Source organism: Macrobrachium rosenbergii, chromosome 13 (genome assembly GCF_040412425.1).
Source record: "Macrobrachium rosenbergii isolate ZJJX-2024 chromosome 13, ASM4041242v1, whole genome shotgun sequence".
In the NCBI taxonomy this organism is placed as follows: domain Eukaryota; kingdom Metazoa; phylum Arthropoda; class Malacostraca; order Decapoda; family Palaemonidae; genus Macrobrachium; species Macrobrachium rosenbergii.
In genome coordinates this window covers 58,874,377-58,888,045 of record NC_089753.1, presented here as the reverse complement: position 1 = coordinate 58,888,045, position 13,669 = coordinate 58,874,377, and the positions used below count along the sequence as shown (strand labels likewise).

General features: G+C 35.6%; 1 protein-coding gene across 1 annotated transcript; it reads left to right on the top strand.

Moving 5' to 3' along the window:
• The first annotated feature begins 1,199 nt into the window (after positions 1-1,199).
• On the top strand, positions 1,200-12,131 carry LOC136844822 (RNA-binding protein 25-like). Its single transcript, XM_067114058.1, has 8 exons — positions 1,200-1,272; positions 7,332-7,464; positions 7,511-7,541; positions 7,658-7,776; positions 8,081-8,325; positions 8,376-8,585; positions 8,732-8,806; positions 12,037-12,131. The coding sequence occupies exons 1-8, from the start codon at positions 1,200-1,202 to the stop codon at positions 12,129-12,131; spliced, it is 981 nt and encodes a 326-aa protein (XP_066970159.1).
• Positions 12,132-13,669: the final 1,538 nt, after the last annotated feature.

Below are 13,669 nucleotides of genomic sequence, written 5' to 3'. Positions count from 1 at the left end.
TGAGTTAAGTCCTTGAGTTAAATCCATGAGTTAAATCTTTAAGCTAAATCCTTGTGTTAAAACTTTGAGTTAAATTCCAGAGTTAAATCCCTCAGTTAAACCCTTGATTTAAATCCATCAGTTAAATCCTTGAGTTAAATCCCTCAGTTAAATTCTTGAGTTAAATCCATGAGTTAAATCTCTGAGTTAAATCCCTCGGTCAAATCCTTGAGTTAAATACTTGAGTTAAATCACTGAGTTAAATGCTTGAGGTAAATCCTTGAGTTAAATCCGTTTTGCTTATTTTTTTACATTTACTGGAAAAATGTTAAATCCTTTAGTTAAATCCTCAGTTAATTCCTTGATTTAAATTCTTGAATTGAATCCATGAGTTGAGTCCTTTAGTTGAATCCTTGAGTTAAATCCCTCAATTAAATCCCTGAGTTATATCCTTAATTTAGATCCTTAAGTTAAATCCCTCAGTTAAATCCTTCTGTTAAGCCCATTCCGTTATTTTACGTTTAGTGAAAATATATTCAGTACAAAAGAAACCTTAAATAAAATACCTCATAAAAATCATCCGCTTATGATAATTTAGTTAAAATATGAATTATCAGATCTTTAGGCGTAACTGTTATTTTCAAAAAATGATTAATACCTGAGAGAGTGGTTTTAAAATAAAAAAAAATGTATAGGATTAAAAAAGTAAATAACTCGTCATTCATTCACATAGATAGATAGATAGATAGATAGATAGATAGATAGATAGAATCATTTGATATGAAAGCCAGGAATAATCATTAATCTACCTCCATGTTTATCATTAATAAACAAACTCTCCCTCTCATTATTCCTCATATTTATTAGTTCCCTCATTTATCCACGCCCTTATCTCATTATTCCTCATTATATCTTATATTTATGGGCTCCCTCATTTATCAAAAATTTCCTTTGTTCTTTCGTTCTTATCAGGACCAAAAAACTCCCAAAAATTTATAATAAAAGAAACGTATCTTTGACGTGTTTTAACCTAAGGGACAAATATACGTCATTTTGTTAAACAGACATTCCGCCATATGTCGGAAGTGATCAAAGGAGCTTAGGGAGCCGCTCTTGGCCCCTATCGCCCCCCCCCACCGCCGAATTTTTTTGCGTTTCAGCAATTAATCATCGTCGTTGATTTCTGGCGCCGCTGAGTGATTTTCACACGGCGTGTGGTGATGGGGGATAATGATGGCGATGATGATGATGATGGTGATACAGTGAGGGATAGTAAGGGTGATAATAGTGAGGGTAATGATGAGATGATAATGATGATAATGCTTTTGAATTATAACATGCATATATATATATATATATATATAAACATGTATATATTTATATAATCTATATATAAACATTTATTTATATAATCTCATTTTATTTACATTTTTTTAATTAATGTGTAATGGAAGTTGCAACGACAGAAAACAGACAATCAATCAATCAATCATTACTTCACAGGCAAAGACAGATTTTGGGGCCTTGTTTAGTCTTTCTAAGTAACCATATCAACAAAAAATAAAGTAAAAAAATACATAATGAAATGAGATAAATACAAGAAAAGACGAACAATGACTGCAAAAGCAGATTATATATGAGTCTCTCTCTCTCTCTCTCACTGTATAATCTATATTCTTTGAAGATAATAATAGGATTGTCAGTAAAAGTAAATCTATAAAGAAAACGAGAAAATATTGTGTGTGTATATATATTGTATATATATATATATATATATATATATATATATATATATATATATATATATATATATATATATATTTGAATTTGAATCTCTCTCTCTCACTGTATATTCTATATTCTTTAAAGTCAACAATAGGGGTTAGTGCTAAAGGTGTAACAAGAAAGAAAACGAGAAAATATTGTATATATAAACTGTTTGAATGTTTCTATCTCTCTTTCTCATTGTATATTCTATATTCTTTTAAATTAAGTCAACAATAGGGGTTAGTAATAAAGGTGCAACAATAAAGAAAACGAGAAATCCTGTATATACACACACACACACACTCTCTCTCTCTCTCTGTAAGCGACCTTCCGTGCAATTAAAACCCCTTTATGCTGTTTCCCAATTACTGCACCCTTCCCTTGGGGAGAGAAAAATACGAAATGAAAAGAAAAACAAAATATAAATACGGCGGATCTCAAAGTTACAAAAGAGCTCTACAACATTAAGAGTAATGGAATATGTAACAGTAGATTATTAGTTATTTATCGATCGAGATAGAATTAATAAACTTTACAGTTTATTTCGATAGTATCTGGCAGAGTTGCAGACGTATGGAAAGGGTTAAGTGCATTAATTTTTTAATAAAATTGTGGTGAAAATTTCTCAATTTTTTTTCAGAAACAAATTTGAAATCTTAATTCAAATCTCTACAAAATATTTAATTTCGTGTAAAAATCCCCGCCTATGGGTGATTTATTTGTAGACGTGTGCAAAAAGTTGAGTGCATCAATTTATAAATCACATTGTGGTGCAATCTCTCACCTCAAAATTTCAAAAAACTAGTTTGAAATATCAGTTCAAATCTCTACAAAAGACGGTTTAATTTTGAGTGAAAATCTAAGTCTTCAGTTCACTGGTCGAAGTCAAGTAACTTGTAGATACCAACTTCCAGTTTCCGACAGAAAATAAATCATTTAGTAACTAAGGCATACCATTGACATCAAACCTTAATCTCACTTCAAAACCCCACAAAAGATGACGTAATTTTGTTGAAAAATCCTGGTTTTTAGTTCACTTTCCAAAATCAAGTTATTTGAAGATACCAACTTCCAGCTTCAAAAAAAAAAAAAAAAAAAAATGAACCATTTAGTAACTAAGGCATACCAGTGAACATCAGACCTTGGTGGCAGGTCAGACAATTATTCTTAGCAATATCAACACCTGTGAACATAATTATAGTGCCTTGCTACTTCAGGACTTGCACCAACTTTGTAGTTCCTATCACCTGCATTTAAAAAAATTAGTAGGTGAACACTATTTATTTAATTTATTAACAGAAATCCATTTATTCATTTACGAGAGCATTAGGAGTTTGAATTTAGATATATCTTTTCAATTCCAAAAAATGGTGTAACATATATAACGAGAAAATATCAAAACATTAAAAACAAATAAAAAAAAAATGCCTGAGGATTTCTGGCAGACAGGACCATTGAAAAGTGAAAAGGTGCACACTCACATGATCAAAATAAGCTAGGGAGCCAACCACTATCAGAAAAAAAACAAAAAAAAACAAAAATAATAAAATTCATACAGAATTGGACAATGAAAATAGAATAAGTTATATATGAAGAAAGTGGACTACCATTATATAAAATAATTTCTTTAAATCTTCAGCTGAAAATCCTTATAGACAGAGTCAACAGACTATATAAACCGAAGAGGGCTCCAAAGGGAAGTCAGCCTGCAGAGAGAGAGAGAGAGAGAGAGAGAGAGAGAGAGAGAGAGAGAGTTAAAGGAAAAGGTGATAAATAGATAAATACGATGAAATAGAAACAAAACCGTTACACCATAAACTCAGGAGGCGTCAGCAGAGAGAGAGAGAGAGAGAGAGAGAGAGAGAGAGAGAGAGAGAGAGAGAGAGAGAGTTATAGGAAAAGGTGATAAACAGATAAATATGAGGGAATAGAAAACAAAACCGATACCCCTGCAATTCAGAGACGTCAGCAGCAGCATCAGAGAGCAGGAATGAACTTGCTCCTCGCTTAAATATTTGGAGATCAGAAGAAGATTCCACCACAACTGATCTAAGCAAACTGATCCACATTTTAGTTGTAGCCCAGATAAAACTCATAGTAAACCGAGTAGTATTAAATCTGACAAGCATAAAAGAGACGAAAATAAAAAGGAACACAAAGAAAAGCGAACATCACACAACGGAGTACGAAAGAGCAAAATTCGAGAGGCTTTCCCTGTAAGCCGTAGCACAAAAAAAATTGGAAAGAGCGAGACAATCAGATTTTTCGCCCATGAACTGAAGTTGTAAACAATCCTTGGGCTGCAGCTTTGAAAGAGAAAAAATACAAGGAAAAAATAGAAATCAGAGGCAAGACGTTAACAGTAAAAGATCGTGGCTTTTTTTTGTGCCAGGACAGAAACTACGAAATCAGACTTTGATACTGAATTCGGTTGGAACTCCAGTTGATGTAAAAACCATTTTCTATTTTGCTTGTCTAAAACTTGTTTTATCTTCCCTTATCTGCTTCCCTTTAGGAAAGTACGATTTAATAATGAATTGAAACAATACAAACAACGAAGTTTTTAGTTTTTCAAGGCCTAAACAAGTAAAGAAAACAAATACATTGCAAGAGACGGTTCCTAACAATTTCTGACCAACAAATACCACTACCTGATAGGCAATTCACTTCTGATTAGATATGAAGTCACATGTATATAAAGATGCATCCATACTTTAGTATAACATGTCAAAAATACATGTCTGAAAGAAATCTCATACATATCACAAACAACTTGAAAACAAGTCAACAATCACTAGTGGATGCCGAATCTTTAGCAAATGCTGGGTTATCGTGTAAAGCACAGGTCAGGACTCCAATTAAGTCGCTGGACTTTTATTCAACCTGTTTGTGATGTGTGAGTGATAAGTTGCCGACTTGTATTCAACATGTTTGTGATGTGTATTTGATAAATTGCCTACTAATGTTTATGACATTTTTGGCAGCACTGTGGACGCACCCTAAGCAGCAAATATTCACATCAAGAACAAATGCCAGCGTCTAAACACTTCTAAATCAGCAATGGATTGGAGCAATATTGGAGACAAATAAAACAAAACATTACATATTTAGATTGAACGATGAACTTTTCACTTGATGGTCTCTCTCTCTCTCTCTCTGCTGCTGCTGTTGTAGCACACTGACCTTCCAAGCAATTAAGCCTTTTATGTTCTCTACCAATTACTGCTCCCCTTCGTAAGGTTTGAAAAATAAAAAAAATAAGAAATAAATGCAAAACAGTAGGAATAAATACGACAGACCCCGTATAATCTAAATAAGTTTTACTGTAACAAAATGAAAAATAAAATGAGTAATTTTATATTTCCTTAAGTTTCATTCAATAATATGAATCGATATTTAATCTGATCACCTTGTATTTTACTAATTTATTTATATTGTTATCTATTTATTTATTAATTAATTGATTTATCTTTTGTCCTTTCTAATAATTGATCTCCTGTTTCTTTAATTTCTATTATTTTCTGTTAATTCTTTCAAATGAACACCAATACTATTCTTTGGAAGCTTGTGTTTCAAATCAATGGCTCTTGTGAGGCCTTGTTCAGTATGAATAGGGGTTCATCTACTGAATAATAATAATAATAATAATAATAATAATAATAATAATAATAATAATAATAATAATAATAATAATAATAATAATAATAATAATAATATATGAAGGAAATAGACCCTCTCTTAAATAGGTCTTATTGAAAAGGATGGCTGTATTATACGAATTTATCTTATACAGGGTCGTTTCTATTTTTTCCTTATAATTCGCTTTTTAGGTTCAGCGATGTTCGTTAGCAACTGGCCAATATTCATGCTGGAAAAAGGATAGCGTGTGAACGCACTCCACACACTATCCTTTTTCCAATATGAATATTGGACAGTTGATGACCAACATCGGTGAACCTGAAAAAGGAATTGTAAGGAAAATAGAAAAGACCCCCCAGGAAAATAAAAAGACTTCCTTTCAATAATAATAATAAAATAATAATAATAATAATAATCCTTTAATAATAATAATAATAATAATAAATCAAAATTATTGGTTAAGGTAGCCCAAGAACTATATTCCTTTAAGGCTTAAAGGGACTGTGACTCTTAAAGGTGTTATGAAAGGAAGAGAACAATTAACAGAAGTCATCAATATGTCGACGGACACCAAAAACAGCTTAATAGAAAAATTGATGAGGGGAGGGGAGGGGGGAGGAGTTTGGTCAGTTGGGTGGGGAGAGCAAAAACCCAAACTGAGTATGGAAGAGCAATTTCCAGAAGCTCTCCCAGTCTGCTGTTGGATGAGAGAGAGAGAGAGAGAGAGAGAGAGAGAGAGAGAGAGAGAGAGAGAGAGAGAGAGAGAGAGAGAGAGAGACATTTCAGCTCTTCCAATCTGTTGTAGAGAGAGAGAGAGAGAGAGAGAGAGAGAGAGAGAGAGAGAGAGAGAGAGAGAGAGAGAGAGAGAGAGAGAGTTTTTCAGTCTCCCAATCTGTAGCAGAGAGAGAGAGAGAGAGAGAGAGAGAGAGAGAGAGAGAGAGAGAGATCTGTGAGAGAGAGAGAGAGAGAGAGAGAGAGTTTTCAGAATCTGCTCTCCCAATCTGAGAGAGAGAGAGAGAGAGAGAGAGAGAGAGTTTTCAGAAGCTCTCCCAATCTGTTGCAGAGAGAGAGAGAGAGAGAGAGAGAGAGAGAGAGAGAGAGAGAGAGAGAGAGAGAGAGAGTTTTCAGAAGCTCTCCCAATCTGTTGCAGAGAGAGAGAGAGAGAGAGAGAGAGAGAGAGAGAGAGAGAGAGAGAGAGAGAGAAAAGAGTTTTCGGAAGCTCTCCCAATCTGCTGCAGAGAGAGAGAGAGAGAGAGAGAGAGAGAGAGAGAGAGAGAGAGAGAGAGAGAGAGAGAGAGAGTTTTCAGAAGCTCTCCCAATCTGTTGCAGAGAGAGAGAGAGAGAGAGAGAGAGAGAGAGAGAGAGAGAGAGAGAGAGAGAGAGAGAGAGAGAAAAGAGTTCACAGCTCTCCCAATCTGTTGCAGAGAGAGAGAGAGAGAGAGAGAGAGAGAGAGTTTTCAGAAGCTCTCCCAATCTGTTGCAGAGAGAGAGAGAGAGAGAGAGAGAGAGAGAGAGAGAGAGAGAGAGAGAGAGAGAGAGAGAGAGAGAAGCTCTCCCAATCTGTTGCAGAGAGAGAGAGAGAGAGAGAGAGAGAGAGAGAGAGAGAGAGAGAGAGAGAGAGAAAGAGAGTTTCAGCTCTCCCAATCTGTTGCAGAGAGAGAGAGAGAGAGAGAGAGAGAGAGAGAGAGAGAGAGAGAGAGAGAGAAAGTTTTCAGAAGCTCTCCCAATCTGTTGTAGAGAGAGAGAGAGAGAGAGAGAGAGAGAGAGAGAGAGAGAGAGAGAGAGAGAGAGAGAGAGTTTTCAGAAGCTCTCCCAATCTGTTGCAGAGAGAGAGAGAGAGAGAGAGAGAGAGAGAGAGAGAGAGAGAGAGAGAGAGAGAGAGTTTTCAGAAGCTCTCCCAATCTGTTGCAGAGAGAGAGAGAGAGAGAGAGAGAGAGAGAGAGAGAGAGAGAGAGAGAGAGAGAGAGAGAGAGAAGCTCTCCCAATCTGTTGCAAGAGAGAGAGAGAGAGAGAGAGAGAGAGAGAGAGAGAGAGAGAGAGAGAGAGAGAGAGAGAGAGAGAGAGAGAGAGAGAGAGAAAGTTTTCAGAAGCTCTCCCAATCTGTTGCAGAGAGAGAGAGAGAGAGAGAGAGAGAGAGAGAGAGAGAGAGAGAGAGAGTTTCAGAAGAATCTGTTAGAGAGAGAGAGAGAGAGAGAGAGAGAGAGAGAGAGAGAGAGAGAGAGAGAGAGAGTTTTTTCAAAGCTCTCCCAATCTGTTGCAGAGAGAGAGAGAGAGGGAGAGAGAGAGAGAGAGAGAGAGAAAGCTTTTCAAGCTCTCCCAATCTGTTGAGAGAGAGAGAGAGAGAGAGAGAGAGAGAGAGAGAGAGAGAGAGAGAGAGAGAGAGAGAGAGAAGCTCTCCCAATCTGTTACAGAGAGAGAGAGAGAGAGAGAGAGAGAGAGAGAGAGAGAGAGGGAGAGTTTTCAGAAGCTCTCCCAATCTGTTGCAGAGAGAGAGAGAGAGGGAGAGAGAGAGAGAGAGAGAGAGAAAGTTTTCAGAAGCTCTCCCAATCTGTTGCAGAGAGAGAGAGAGAGAGAGAGAGAGAGAGAGAGAGAGTTTTCTCTCCCAATCTGTTGCAGAGAGAGAGAGAGAGAGAGAGAGAGAGAGAGAGAGAGAGAGAGAGAGAGAGTTTTTCAGAAGCTCTCCCAATCTGTTGAGAGAGAGAGAGAGAGAGAGAGAGAGAGAGGGAGAGAGAGAGAGAGAGAGAGAGAGAGAGAGAGAGAGAGAGAAAGTTTTCAAAGCTCTCCCAATCTGTTGCAGAGAGAGAGAGAGAGAGAGAGAGAGAGAGAGAGAGAGAGAGAGAGAGAGAGAGAGAGAAAGTCTCTCCCAATCTGTTGCAGAGAGAGAGAGAGAGAGAGAGAGAGAGAGAGAGAGAGAGAGAGAGAGAGAGAGAGAGAGAGAAAGTCTCCCAATCTGTTGCGAGAGAGAGAGAGAGAGAGAGAGAGAGAGAGAGAGAGAGAGAGAGAGAGAGAGTTTTTCAGAAGCTCTCCCAATCTGTTGCAGAGAGAGAGAGAGAGAGAGAGAGAGAGAGAGAGAGAGAGAGAGAGAGAGAGAGAGAGAGAGAGAGTTTTCAGTTGCAGAGAGAGAGAGAGAGAGAGAGAGAGAGAGAGAGAGAGAGAGAGAGAGAGAGAGAGAGAGAGAGAGAGAGAGAGAGAGAGAGAAAGTTTTTCAGCTTTTCTGTTGCAGAAGCTCTCCCAATCTGTTGCAGAGAGAGAGAGAGAGAGAGAGAGAGAGAGAGAGAGAGAGAGAGAGAGAGAGAGAGAGAGAGAGAGAGTAAAATCTGTTGCAGAGAGAGAGAGAGAGAGAGAGAGAGGAGAGAGAGAGAGAGAGAGAGAGAGAGAGAGAGAGAGAGAGAGAGAGAGTTTTCAGAAGCTCTCCCAACCTGTTACAGAGAGAGAGAGAGAGAGAGAGAGAGAGAGAGAGAGAGAGAGAGAGAGAGAGAGAGAGTTTTCAAAGCTCTCCCAATCTGTTGCAGAGAGAGAGAGAGAGAGAGAGAGAGAGAGAGAGAGAGAGAGAGATACAATAAACCCTTAAAGATTTTTCTACCATAAAGTGAAGTTGAAACAATGCCTCGGGTACAGCTTGCAGGAGAGAAAAAAATTATGATGGAAGTTATTAAAAAAAAAAATAAAAAACAGACGGACGGAACGACCGTAGTCTTGCGTTTTTAAAAGCATCTACGTGGCAGTTAGATGGAAGAAAAAAAAATAGCTAAGAAAGTTGGACAGACTCAGAGATCTCTGACTTCGGTATATAAAGAATTTAGTTTCGATGTTTGTCAGCATTTTTTTTTGGTCTGTTGTTGGTGCAGTTTTGTTTTCTATTCTTTTAAAGCTGTAGCTTCCATTTCCCTGCAACAGAAATATATAAATTCAGTGTATGCACACACACACACATATATATATTATATACACACATATTTATATATATATATATATATATATATATATATATATATATATATATATATATATATATATATATATATATATTTATTTATTAAATTTATTAAATATTTTATTAAATATTATATATATATATATTATTAAATATTATATAAATATATATATGTATGTATATATATATGAAATTTTTATCACACCGTGATTTATATACAATCATGAAGCTACAAATGTCGCAAATATCAAATTCACGCTACCTCGGGTAGCGTGAATTTGATATTAAGCGACACTTGTAGCTTCATGATTGTATATATATATATATTTGTCACAAAGTGATCAAGTACCTGGTTATTTCACAACTATTAAATCCAAAAATTTGCCTCACTTCAGCCAGATACCTGAAACCTCATAACAATAATATTACTACTGAACACTCTAAAGGTAACAGTGATCCCTTAAAACTTGCTTATCACTTGAAAAATCAATTTAAGTTTATCAAGTTATGAGTGAGGTAATAACTGTTAAGCAATAAATATACTAGAGGGGAAAGGGCATCACTCCATCAAACAACTACGATTGTTTCCTGGTCCTAATTCAATCTACTAAACACAAAGGAGAACAAAGCATGTCTATCACTTGCCTTGTGCATACACAAATAACTCTATTCTCTGGTGGTCAAAAATGAAACACTGTGCTTTTAAAACTTTAAATACAAAAATTTATTTCTAAGTTCAAAAGCTATAAGGAGAATCCACAATCTAAAAACAAATTACTATTAATTGAAAACAATGTAAGATTTAATTCATTCTTAAACAAGATTAATTCACAAAACTTTAATTTATCAAGAAATTAAGTTAAGTGAGCAAAATTCAAACTATGAAGATTTATTCCAAATTTGAAAAAGAATTCTTAAGAAATGAAACCAGAACAAGTATTCAATGTTAAAGTATCAACACATATAAAGTGCTAACTAAACCATTGTTAAATCACCAACACAAAATCTTGGTTAACACTGTGAAATTATAAACACAAGACACATAAAATAAATGTAAAGACAAGAACATGTAAAAATGCACAACAAGCTTATCAACAATAATTTCACCAAAGCAAAATCTGTTTAATGATTGCATCCATCTTTTAAAAGATCATGTTCACCTAGTTTAAAAGATTATATTCAGCTTTTTACCCAAATCACATTCAACTTTTTACCATGGTAAAAATTAAGTAAGTAACACACCTTTCACAATCCTTTGTACACCATTACACAACTCCTTTTTCTTCATAAAAACACTTGAGTTTTAGGCCTGACACAATATTATTCTCTCTTTTTATCAGATTCTACCAAGAGAGCATTAAATATTTTTAACAATTCACAAAACGTATATGGTTGGGAGAATGACCACAATTTTACACCCTTCTATAAAAAGATGGGTTGACAGAGAGAGAGAGAGAGAGAGAGAGAGAGAGAGAGAGAGAGAGAGAGAGAGAGAGAGAGACCCTGTTTCTGCCAATTCCCTATCTGAACTGAACTACTTTACTTTACCAATGTCTGCTATGACTTAAAACCTGAGTTGCTAGTTAGTCATTTGAAGGAAGTGGTCATCCTGGAAGAAATAAGAATGAACTGAGTTTCTCTCTCAATAGAATAAACAGAATACAGAATTTCTTTCTCTATGGAATAAACAGTTTATTCTTTGGCTAAGGAAGTGACATAGGTTTGCCTCTTATCAGAATGACTGACAACAACTTCCGGCCTTAACACTTGTGTACACTGACACAGGCCTCTGCCTGTCAACCTTTTTCACTGATAACATAAGTGGTTTCTAAAAATCTCTCTCGCATACCATTTCCTTTGTGGTCATGCACCTGAGTACACACAATGCCAACCCTTTGTAGAATTTGAGACTCCCATAAACATTATTAATTTTATTTCAGTCCATGTATGACAATCATAAAAGAAAACATATACATCCATTGTACAAAAGCATATATCACAAAACCATATTATATTTATATATATATAAAATCTGAAAGAAACATCATAAATTTACAGAAAACATGTTACTTTCACATATAAGATATATATAGAATATATATATATATATATATATATATATATATATATATATATATATATATTATATATATATATATATATATATATATATATATATATATATATATATATATATATATATATATATATATATATATATATATATATATATATATATACAGTACATACACACCAAAAGTTACTAAACATAAATAAGAGATATATAATTTAATGAAACTTAAACAGGGTACCTAACAATGTTGCCAAAAAAGCTAAATTTGCCCCTTTCATATATATGAAATTTTTTGAAAATTTACTTTAAATAACCCACTTTTTACTTCCCTGCATGTCAATGATGCTGTCAGAAAATTCCAAAGTTGCGAATTAAAAGGTAGCATTGACCTTTAAATGTTTATAAAATTGTTCGAAATTTGACCTAAAATAGCCTACTTTTGCTTCCTGACGTCACTGGAGCATTGGAGCATTTTGAAAATTCAGAAGTGTCCAAAAAAAGCTAAATTCCCCCCTTAGCTCTATAAAATATTTCGAGGATTTAAACAAAAAAATTCAAGGTTGCCAAATAAAACCTAAATTTGCCCCCTGGGTCTAAAGTTTTTCGAAATTTGTCCAAAATAGCCTACTTTGGACCCCTGCAGGTCAAGGAAACATTTCTGAAAATTGCAAAAGATTTTCCACATATAAAGACAAACTCATGCTTCAAAATTCTATTGCCACCTCAAGTAACATCTGAGACCTGGAAGTATAAATAGAAATGTTTCCAGATTATTAAATCCAAATTGTGACTGTACCTTTCACTGTACCTTAGACTGTACCTTAGACTATAACTCTGACTGTAACCTTGACTCTGGGAGGTAACAATTTCAACCCACGTTACAGAGAACAAATTACAAACCTGGAAGAAGGAAATAAAAAATAGTTACTATAATCAAACCTTTTGCTGTGGCCACGAATGACAAAAATACATCTCAAAATCAGTGATCATCTTAAATGGTTGGCGCTCTCTCTCTCTCTCTCTCTCTCTCTCTCTCTCTCTCTCTCTCTCTCTCTCTCTCGCTCAGACAGACCCTTGCAATATAATTCCGCCTCTCTCTCTGACACCTTAAATATAAATCCCTTTCATCTCTCTCTCTCTCTCTCACACACACACACAAAGACGTCAAAACGCTGCTTCTACTTCTCAAGTTCATTGCCACTAAGTCATGACAAGTGGGAATGGGAATCTGGAATGGGAATGGGAACCGCCCACGTAAGGTGGAGGATGGGTGCGGATTTTGAACTTTCCATTCTCTGGAGTGAAATAGTTGACGTCTCTCTCTCTCTCTCTCTCTGTCTGTCTCCAAGATCTCAGCTGCAACATGAGTATGCCTTTGCGTTCTCTCTCTCTCTCTCTCTCTCTCTCTCTCTAAAATCTCAGTTGCAACATGAATATGTCTTTGTGTTCTCTCTCTCTCTCTCTCTCAGCTGTAGCATGAATGCACATTTGTATTTCTTCTCTCTCCCCAGGATCTCAGCTGCAACATAAAAGCACCTTCTCTTTCTCTCTCTCTCCAAGATCTCGGCTGCAATATGAAAAAGCTTCTTTGTATTATCTCTCTCTCTCTCTCATACACACATACCCAGATCTCAGCTGTAGCATGAATGCATATTTGTATTTCCTCTCACTCTCTCTCTCTCCAAGGTCTCAGCTACAACATAAAAGCACCTTTTCTCTCTCTCCAGGGTCTTAGCTGCAACATAAAAGCACATTTTCTCTCTCTCTCTCTCTCCCTCCAAGATCTCAGCTGCAACATTAAAGCACCTTTGTATTATCTCTCTCTCTCTCTACCAAATCTCAACTACAACATGATCACACCTTGTTATTCGCTTAGCCATTTAATATTTCTTTAAATGTAAAAAGGACTTAAATGCATTATTTTCAGATCTTCAGATATGTTTATGCTTCACACTTCCATGACACAATTTTTTTCATGAGAGAGAGAGAGAGAGAGAGAGAGAGAGAGAGAGAGAGAGAGAGAGAGAGAGAGAGAGAGAGAGAGAATCTGAAAACGGCCCAGAAAATATAAAATGATTTTGCGTCGAAGAGAACGCTTCCGGCAAAACAGAGAATTGATATTCATATTCGACCGAAAAATGTTTTGAGGAAACGCTCCGTAATAAAATTGATTGCGTCATTGTGTGTGTGTGTGAGAGAGAGAGAGAGAGAGAGAGAGAGAGAGAGAGAGAGAGAGAGAGAGAGAGAGAGTAAATACGTAAGTTTTGAAAACATTA

Bases quoted from the DNA above. Each gene is read 5' to 3' on its own strand.
- LOC136844822 (XM_067114058.1), top strand. From the start codon at position 1,200: ATGGGGGATAATGATGGCGATGATGATGATGATGGTGATACAGTGAGG. The intron at 8,326-8,375 runs GTCTCCCAATCT...AGAGAGAGAGAG, and splicing joins GAGAGAGAGAGAGAGAGAAA to AGAGAGAGAGAGAGAGAGAG. The intron at 8,586-8,731 runs GTTTTTCAGCTT...AGAGAGAGAGAG, and splicing joins GAGAGAGAGAGAGAGAGAAA to AGAGGAGAGAGAGAGAGAGA.